The sequence below is a fragment of the Verticillium alfalfae genome, genomic scaffold (assembly GCF_000150825.1).
Source record: "Verticillium alfalfae VaMs.102 supercont1.11 genomic scaffold, whole genome shotgun sequence".
Lineage (NCBI taxonomy): Eukaryota > Fungi > Ascomycota > Sordariomycetes > Glomerellales > Plectosphaerellaceae > Verticillium > Verticillium alfalfae.
Window position 1 is genome coordinate 215,382 of NW_003315028.1, and position 9,344 is coordinate 224,725.

The following is a 9,344-nucleotide window of genomic DNA, read 5'->3' on the forward strand; positions in this document are numbered from 1 at the left end:
CTCGACTGATCAATTTGCTCTTCCTGGTCTACAGCGAGCCGCGCTTCCTCTTCTTCGCGCATGGCTCGTCTCTTCTCGCCACCACACATGTCGAACATAGGTGGAGTGTCATTCGTCTCGGTTGAATCACAACCAGCGAAGTTGAAAGGACAGGCTTCCATGGCCTTTAGAAGTGCTTTGAGAATGTTTTCCGGAATGCCAACCTGTTTGGGTTGCTCGACTACCGGGCTTGGGGGGCTTTCAGATTGCGAGGAAATGGACGGTGCTGAAGACTCTTCAGCGGGTGATTCGTCGATGGCCTCCGGCACAGCTTCAGCTGTGACAGGGAGTGACGTCGAGATCGCAGGACTCGGAGCCGCGCCACTAGTAGCATGACTTCCTCTACGACTGCGCTGAGGGTTACGGGCCCAATTCGCAGAGGAAGGCAGAGCAGACCCATCGCCCCCGTTTTCTGATTCATCCTTACTCGAGGAGCGAGCCATTGGTTGAGCAACAGGTGCGGCAGCGGGTGTTGGGCCGGGCGGAGGGCCAGGAGCGGGCGTCGATTGCTGGCGAGAGGCGGATCGGGACGAGCTGCCATTTGGTGGCAGAGGGCGTTGGGTGTTGATGCTGTTCATCGAGGACAAGTCCTGGCGAGTATAACTGTCTTCTTCCTCTCCCAGCTCATGAAGAAACATGCACTGTCGATTCGTGCATTGCTCGTGTCTCAACCATGCGGAACAGTACTTGGTTGTGCCAAGTTGGGCCCTCAGCACCCTGTCGCCATTCTGAGAACCGTTGACGGCCTGGATGCATCGCTGAGCGTCCTCCTTCTTCTCGAAAGTGACGTAGATGCCGAGAGATTGGTTGTGACCGTCCGAACTCTTTCGATTGCTGATCGAAATCTTCTGGATGTTGCCGTATTGACCGAAGAAGTCGGGTTTCCTGAGTGTCTTGAGAAGCTCATCCTCTCGAACCGTTGGTGTCAACCCCGTCACGTAAACGAGGTTCTTCTGAACGACCCGTACACCGACGAGGTTTTTCCGATTCTCTTTCTCAGCTTCGCGCTTCTGTACCTCCTTCTGCCGCTGGTCGAGTGCTCGTTTCTTCTGGTTCTTCCGGATATTCGCACTGAACTCGGCAACCCTGTGAATTTGTCAGCTTGGCCATTAGCACACGGCAGCGTGTCCCCAACATACTCTTCTGGTGTCACGACTTTCCACTCTATCGTCTTTTCGTCATACGGTCTTCGGCACGCAGGACAGAGTCCGTTCATGTTGTTCTTGATGTTGTTGAAGCAGAACTGGCAGACCTGATCACCCACAAAGGTTAGTCACCCTGAGAGGTTTCGCCACGACAGCGCGAGATGCGAATACGTACCTGATAGCCACATGGACATGGTCGGAAGCTACGATCGGAAAGATCGAGTTCTTCTATGCAGAGCGGACTGTTGAAATTTAGCAACGAATTCGTTATCGGGTGTCTATTGCAGCCCGAGCCAGTGTCATGCACGATGACACCCTCGCATTGTAGCTAGGGCCTTGACGCGAGGTAGGCTTACCAGTTGTCCTCATCCTCCTCAAAGAACACATCTTGGGGTGCCATTTTGTTGTGTGATCGCGTAAATGATGCGCGCGGAGTGTGGGAGGGAGGTATAGGGGGTGGATGTCGGGAAGGGTGATTGACGGGAATCTGTAGAGGGAAGTTGTTCGAATGAAGATGGAAAGCGCCAAAGCCTTTCCATGGGTCTGCAAAGGGAGCCAGTCAACTCAGGGACTAGCATACAAATCACGTGACATGTTTGGAAGCGCTAGAGCAACCCTCCCCGTGTCATCTGGTCTCCCGTTCTCGGAATCAACGAACACGAGAGAGTAGTGATCAAGAGCCAAAGAAGAAGGGCTACATACCATATTTTGTGTTTAATGATGTCTATCAGTACCGTTTCTCTCAGCATCAGCGACTTTTACTGGGATAGTTGCTACTGAAGATTGCGCACAGGTCAAAGATGAGAGAGCCAGCACAGCGAATCGCGAGCGAGCAAATAAGCAGGCTCCTTAGATACACCCCGTAGTACCACTAGTGGCTCGCCAGCTCCAAATTCCCAGTCCATTACCACGGCATAACCATCCTGACAACCTCTCTTCAGACATCGCCAAACTGCACGCAATCATCCACCACCACAATGGCGACCAAGCTGTACCGGAGCCGTGCCCTAGCCGGCCTGCGACAAGGCCGTGTCGCTGAGGCGCGCGCTTTCTCGACCTCCATCCCTCAATTGGTCGGCTACCCCGTCGGCCAGCCAAAGGATGCTCAAAACGTTCGCTCAGCCGCCCGCCAGGAGGCTCCCTCGCCTCTCACGGCGCCCGTCGTCAACCCCGCCGACAAGTACGCCACCAAGAGCGACAACTTGCACAAGTATGGCGCCTGGGTCATGGGTTGCCTGCCGAAATACGTCCAGCAATTCTCCGTCTGGAAGGACGAGCTCACCATTTACATCCCCCCCTCGGGCGTCATTCCCGTTATTTCTTTCCTGAAGTGTATGTGCATCTATCAGTCGTTCTGTGACCGCCGATAGGGAAGCTAATTGAGCCAAGACAACACCTCTGCCGAGTTCACGCAGGTTAGCACCGTCACGGCCGTCGATTACCCCACGCGCGACCAGCGATTCGAGATTATCTACAACCTTCTCAGCGTTCGCTACAACTCCCGAATCCGCGTCAAGACTTACGCCGATGAGGTTTCTCCCGTGCCCAGCATCACTGGCCTCTTTGACGGAGCCAACTGGTACGAGCGCGAGGCCTACGATCTTTTTGGAATCTTCTTTGTCGGCCACCCCGATCTCCGCCGTATCATGACCGACTACGGCTTTGAGGGCCACCCCCTTCGCAAGGATTTCCCCCTCACTGGCTACACCGAGATCAGGTTCGACGAGGAGAAGAAGCGCATCGTCACTGAGCCTCTCGAGCTGACCCAGGCTTTCCGCAATTTTGAGGGTGGCACCAGCGCCTGGGAACAGATTGGTCCCGGCGACGATCGCAGGCCCGAGAGCTTCAAGCTGCCAACGCCAAAGCCCGAGGAGGAGCCGAAGAAATAGAGTGGGGTTGCAGTGTATATACCGAACTGACCTCATTGCTAGAATTGAACTTTGTACAACTACAGATTCTCCAGTTGGGTTGGACTTTCTCGTGATGTATTGTTTTCGGGGCAGGCCTTGCTCGTGATATAGTTGTCTGAGGCTGCGTGACACTGTGGCTACTATGGTATCACCAGACTGTGCCTCGTGAGCCTTGTGATCCTGTTGTCCACGGATCAACCTGGAAACGCTCGGCTTGGTTTTAGAATGAAGTCCAAAACTACCTACAGTGCAGACCGGTGATGCCTCATTGGTAATCTCGATAGAGGCATCGACGCATCTCTTGGCATCTGTTTTGCTGCGTCTCGCCCCAGAAAGTACACGTAAGTAGCAAAATGAAACAGCTCTGAGGCTGGGTTGACAACCGAGTCTGTACTTCTACACATTGTCAGCCCATGTGCAGGTTATGACCCGTGGACACCGATTTGCACATGGCTAATGTCTGCAGAAGGAGCATTTTGGGTTCTTCCAGTCCCCCAACTCCGAGGACAGTCGGGGCTTTCTCATTAAGGAAAGGCTCCATTTGGTCATGAGCAGAGAACGTTCACTCATTGATCAACTTCACGGACTGCAGGCGGTCCTATATTGCTGATTTGAAGGCAGAGATATTAGAATAGCCTGACGAAGTGCCTGCTTTCAATCGATCACAATTCTACAGCTACAGTCTCTTCATGTGCCCTCAACTCGTAGGGAAGGCGATTGTCCGCTCGGAAACGCGATTGTCGGACAAGGAAAACTCAAGATATCTACCACGCTGTTGATGCCTCCTTCTATATAGCTTCAGTCCCTGGTTCTCACTTCATAGTCGACTTTTACCCGGCGGTTTGAAACAGCGAAGAGCTTCCTTGCCCTTGCCGCCATAGTTTCGTGTCTTCAGGTTTTTTCTAGGTTTTATACGCAATCCACGGTTGTCCGACGCAAAGATAACGGGTTCTATAGAGGACCTTAGGCTCCGGGTCCCATTTCAATACGATGTGGCGAAACGAAATGCTTTGAATATTATTCTGTATCGACTTCGCATTGATGCGAAAGTGTCAGCGCTCGATGATCTTTGCTCATTCGGTAAGCAGGAACTTTAGAGACCCATGGCATCATGATAATACTACGACGAGCACTAGAGACTTCCGACAGCGAATTAGTAGGGAATCTCAGTCTATGACAACATAGCAATGTAATCAGTATCTTGGGTTCACAACATCACGACCATGATAGCTTAGGCTGACATGACGTGAAGACGGACTGCCCTGGTGGTGCTTCTGAGTTAGAATGCTATCTATGAAGTCATCTGATCAAAATGTACCGTAGGCTTTAATACGAGATTGTGGTACTATCACGGAAAATGACCCTGAATAAAGCAGAGGACTTGCATGAGATGTTTCTTTTACGTTCCTTCAGTTCGCAGGTTCCAGCCAAGATATTTGCTTGCAACCACCTCACTATAACCTTCGTTGCTGAAAATGCGTATGTGGCATTCATGCATGGCTCATGCAAAATTGAGCTATAAAATTCGAGCCACGTAAGTCTCAGTGTGGTGCATAATCAGCCCGGAAATTCGTGTCTAGAATCTTACTGTTGGCGTGCTGTCCATGGCCCTGGGAGCGCTGTAGTCAGTGAATGCTGGAAGCGGACGCTGGGGTTAGCGGGGTTACGTCACGAGTCCCCGCCGCAACCGCGTCGTATCTCAGAGCGCCTGCAGCTTAACGCGAAACGCGACTGGCTGCTCCGAAACCACGTTCACCAATGTCACCGTCGCTGACGGTGTGCCAACTGACGCACTTTCACTGGGACTCGAATTTGTTGGAAGTGGAAAACAATACACAATGGCGCCAAAAACACGATCTGGAGGACAGCCCGACAGCGAACGCGTCTACCACTCGAGTCCCGCGTTGAAGCAGACCAAGTTCCCCCACAAACGCACCACAATCCGAGGCTACGGCCAAAGACCCAAGAACCTACGACGAAAGATCGCGGCCCGCGACTCCTCCCCAGCCGACATAGAAGAAGAGATTGAGACGAACGCCAAGTCGCCGAAGCAGAGCACTCTCACGCAGTTCAACTGGGTTGACCGCGGCCCAATCGAAGATGACGACGAGCCAGAACGCCCCAGAGGCAAGAAGAGACGCAAGACGGAAGGCGATGCGCCCAACTCTTCACCGCCACGTTCTACTTTCCACACACAAACCCTGACCCAAGCATACCCGGGACTATCATTCTCTAGCAAGGACGAGGACCCAAGCGAATTGCAGATCGACGACTCCGAGGATGAGAACCTCAGCTTCGTCTTTGAAGATGCAAGCGAGAGCGCAGGCAAGCCCGGCGTGGACCAGCCCGTTGCCAGCCGGACGCCCTCTGTAGTACCGCAGACCCCCCAAAACAAGCGTATTCACAGGGAAGTGATCCCGTCGTCACAGGATTCCCCCCTCACGCCCATGTTGGCTAGATATAGCCCTGCAAATAAGCGATCACCGCTTAAACATAAGTCTACCAACGTCATGGCGCCTCTCCCCGAAGTTTCCGAGCCGCCAAAGCTCCCTCGTCCTCGAAACATGGTCGTAGAAGACTCGACGGTCACCAAAAGTCCAACATCTTCAAGTATCGACCCATCTCCGGGAAAGGAGAACCGAGATCCCCTCACAGTTCACGCCGCGACTGCAAAGGCTGTCCGATTTGTCACGCCCCGACCATCGCAGCTTATGCGTCCACCGCAAAGCCGAGTACTGGGAGAGATCAGCATCCCGGAGGACGAAGCGTCCGAAGAAAATGTTGAGCGGGACGTCAGCCCATCCCCTCTGCGACGCAAATCAACACCAAAGTCATGGGAGCGTGAGATTGCAGATTCTGAAGACGAGTTCGACGAGCTGGGGGAGACTGATCTGATGGAGGACGAAGACGAATATGGCGCAGTAGGGCACGAAACGCAGATGCTTGTCGAGGATTTAGTGAACTCATCTGAGAAGTCGTCCTCCGCCGAGGGCTCTGCAGTGGACTTACCACCCGTGCAACAACAGGTCACGCACGACAAGTCTCATGTTGTCGATGCTGCGCAGGCAACAACTGCAGGACGTGTCAGCGAACCTTTCACGTCATCACCTCAACTTCCCACGCCAAGGCCGATATCTCAAGCCACCACACAATCACAAACCCAGACACAGTCGCTAGACGATTTCTCCCAGATCACCCCAACACAATGTCGAAGTCAGCCAACCCAAGCTATGGAAAGTCAGCGAATTTCCTTGGAGCAAATTCACGCTATGGGACCTCAGACGGACAGATCCGATATTTTCATCTCCATCCACCCAGAGCACGTCGACGAGATTATCAAGGGCGCCAAGAACCATGAATTCCGCGGCTACCGAATTCCCAACGTTGTCACCCGCATGTGGATTTACGTCACGGCGCCGATTTCCATGTTGAGGTACATGGCCGTGATTTCCAATTTCAAGCAGCCCGGCGAGATTGAGGAGAATGGCCTGGGTAACGCCGAATTCAACACTGGCAAGAAGCAAAATAGCTTTGCCTACGAGCTGCGAGAGGTCTACGAGCTGAATAATCCTGTATCTTTAGCGGAGATGAAAGAGCATGGGTGGGTTGCTGGGCCTCCGCAGAAGTACAATTACGTACCTCCCACGGTGGTAGGGCACCTGATGGCAAATCTGCGTTGCTCTTTATTCGGAGAAGACGAAGATCAAGCTGCCGACTTACCCTTACTCGACGACCTCCCGTCCGAGTTGAGCCCGGTGAAACAGCACCACAAACCGTCGAGTCCCTCCAAATTCACCATCTCCCAGGAGGTCGAGAAGCAGATTCTCAGTGAAGCAACATTGCAAAATACATCAGACCCTGACCTGCTCGTTCCATCGAGCTCAAGCCAGGAACGCCGCCGCGTCTACAATGCAACACCAGCTGCTCCTTCCCTGAAGCTCCCATCCAAACTCCCGCCCACACCCTTCAACCGCCTGCCGAACCCAAAACCGTCGTCTGCAGCGCGGCGCTCCGTCAGGCTCTCGCAGGCCACGACAGCGAGCCAAGCCTCAAGTCCGCCGGCGTCGCCTGCGAAGACTACACGGCAGCGGAGCTCGCGAGCTCCGCTGCCCTCGTCGAGCCTGTCGCTTCTTCCTCTTGATGACATGGACAGTCCCATCCAGCTACCAGCCGGGGAGTTCTCGCTGGAAACGTCGCAACTATTGACGAAAAGCCAGATGTTGCCGGACAGTGTGCTGCGGGATGAAGATCCTATTGAGGATGACGAGGATGTTATATACGAGACGGACTAGAAGTCGTTATCACGCGGCCGTGGGCTGTTTCATGCGTCTTTTCGAAACGACTGCAAGGCGTTGGCTGCTTGAGCAAAAAATTGATACCAAGGGCGCGTGCTTACTGATATTTAATGAAATGATTCCTGCTTGACTGGTCCGTCGAGGCTCGTGATGGTGTTCAAGTGTACTGACTGTGCCCTGAGGCCTGTTGTCATTCATACTGTTACTTCAATTCTTTTATGTGTCTGACAGATTTTACGACCAAGTCATGCCCCTCGCCGGAGACCCAATGCAGAGGATCTCGTCTCCTCTTCTCATGGAAAGCAGGGACGGCGAAATTCATTTTGAATCCAGCTGCAGCCCATTGTTTCCCGTCACTACTCCACATCCCAACATGGTGTTCAGTCCCCAGGATGCGCCGACGCAGCCCAACATGGGTGCTTCAGGAACATCAAAGTCTTGTTGAAGATATGTAGATATACAGCAAGCCCGCGGTTCCCTCCGCGTACTCTACCAGGCAGCAAGCGAACAAATCATCAGCAGCGCCTGCGGCCGGAACAACAGGAAAACATGACACTTTCTACATTCAGGATTTTGCTCCCGGTATCTCTTCTAACTCTAGGGCTCAAAATCCATAGCAACGCCAGCCCTCGCGTCAGTTCTGGTACCCGCAAAGCGTACGGGATCTTCACGTTGAATATCCATGCACATGTGTCCGAGTGGCCGATATGCTGTTTACTCTTCACTCTTGCCAAAATCAGGGAGACTCCAAGCCATATCGAATTCTGATGGGGGCTCGGCAAACCCCATCTCGAAGGTTCAGTGATATGAGATGTTCATGCGCTTCGTGAGAAACTTCAATGGATACATTGCTAGGTTCAAGACGGCACAAGAACAGAAAAACCATCCGGCGTGACTGCACAGGCGTTCAGAAGAGAGACGACTACATCTTGACATTGACCATGCTCACGGCCCGCAAGGCCAGTCGCTGCTTACGGTTGACATTGGTTTTTCCTCAAGGTTTCGTATATTCCGCGCCAGCATTGATTTAAAAAACAATAAAGAGTAGTCATGTCATCACGAGCCCTGGCAAACCGTAACCGTCAAAACCATCCGAACTCCATGCACTTGTCCCACTCATCTCACCGAGCCGAACAATTTTCGTACAAGGTGCCGCCTACCCAAAAGAACACGAGATAGAAATCAGAACATCATCCTCCCGCCGTTCACGGGAATCACGGCTCCCGTCACCCACCTGGCACCCTCGCTCACCAGGAAAGCCACGACGTCCGCTATGTCATCGACGTTCCCGAGCCTCTCTCCAGCTGGTGTGCCTCGCGCCGTTTCCAGCCCCAGGTCCTCGCTGACGCCCTCCTCCTCTCCGTCCTTCACCATGCCCGGACTGACGCAGTTGACCGTGATGCCCCGGCCCATCTCGCCAAACTCCCGCGCCGCAACGCGCGTGAAGGCCTCGACGGCAGCCCTGCTTCCCGCGAGCGCCATGCTGCCGACATCGTCGTCCCTAGCGGCGCTGCCGGACAGGTTGACGACGCGGGCCTCGCGCGCGAGGTACGGGCGCACAGCCTTCATCATGAAGAAGACGGCGCGAGCGTTGGACTCGAAAACGCGGTCGAAGGCCTCGGGGGACGTCGTCTCGAGCGGAGCGGCGAGCTCGGCGCCGGGCCCATTGATAAGGATATCAATATGGGAGACCTGGAAGGCCTTGAGAACGTGCCGCACAACGCGGTCGTGGTCCTTGACGGGGTCGGCCTGGATGGCGGTGGCCGAGGAGCCGGCGGCCTCAACCGAGGCGATGACGGCGTGGGCGCGGGAGACGGAGGTGGCGTGGTCAAACGTAAAGGCGATGCGGGCACCGTCCTGGGCGAGGCGCAGGGCCACGGCGGCGCCGATACCCCGGGCACCGCCGGCAACGAGGACGATCTTGCCGGAGAGGGTCATATCGCCGGCGGAATTTG

General features: G+C 54.2%; 4 protein-coding genes across 4 annotated transcripts in view; 2 read left to right on the plus strand and 2 right to left on the minus strand.

Moving 5' to 3' along the window:
• The window catches only part of VDBG_07902 (general negative regulator of transcription subunit 4), a gene marked incomplete at both ends in the record, with an annotated part of 6,243 nt that extends 4,659 nt beyond the window's left edge, over nt 1–1,584 (minus strand). The window contains 4 exons of the mRNA XM_003001597.1: nt 33–1,125; nt 1,179–1,291; nt 1,360–1,426; nt 1,541–1,584. Coding sequence (XP_003001643.1) covers nt 33–1,125; nt 1,179–1,291; nt 1,360–1,426; nt 1,541–1,584 — 1,317 coding nt within the window. The remainder of the gene's footprint in view (nt 1–32; nt 1,126–1,178; nt 1,292–1,359; nt 1,427–1,540) is intronic.
• A 543-nt stretch (nt 1,585–2,127) lies between these two features.
• On the plus strand, nt 2,128–3,138 carry VDBG_07903 (NADH dehydrogenase iron-sulfur protein; the record flags this gene model as incomplete). The annotated part of the gene is made up of 2 exons (XM_003001598.1): nt 2,128–2,516; nt 2,574–3,138. 2 exons carry the CDS (start codon nt 2,162–2,164, stop codon nt 3,071–3,073), a joined length of 855 nt encoding a protein of 284 aa, XP_003001644.1.
• A 1,794-nt stretch (nt 3,139–4,932) lies between these two features.
• On the plus strand, nt 4,933–7,386 carry VDBG_07904 (conserved hypothetical protein; the record flags this gene model as incomplete). The annotated part of the gene is made up of 1 exon (XM_003001599.1): nt 4,933–7,386. One exon carries the CDS (start codon nt 4,933–4,935, stop codon nt 7,384–7,386), a length of 2,454 nt encoding a protein of 817 aa, XP_003001645.1.
• A 1,185-nt stretch (nt 7,387–8,571) lies between these two features.
• VDBG_07905 (3-oxoacyl-[acyl-carrier-protein] reductase) lies at nt 8,572–9,327 on the minus strand (the record flags this gene model as incomplete). Its single annotated transcript, XM_003001600.1, has 1 exon — nt 8,572–9,327. One exon carries the CDS (start codon nt 9,325–9,327, stop codon nt 8,572–8,574), a length of 756 nt encoding a protein of 251 aa, XP_003001646.1.
• Nucleotides 9,328–9,344: the final 17 nt, after the last annotated feature.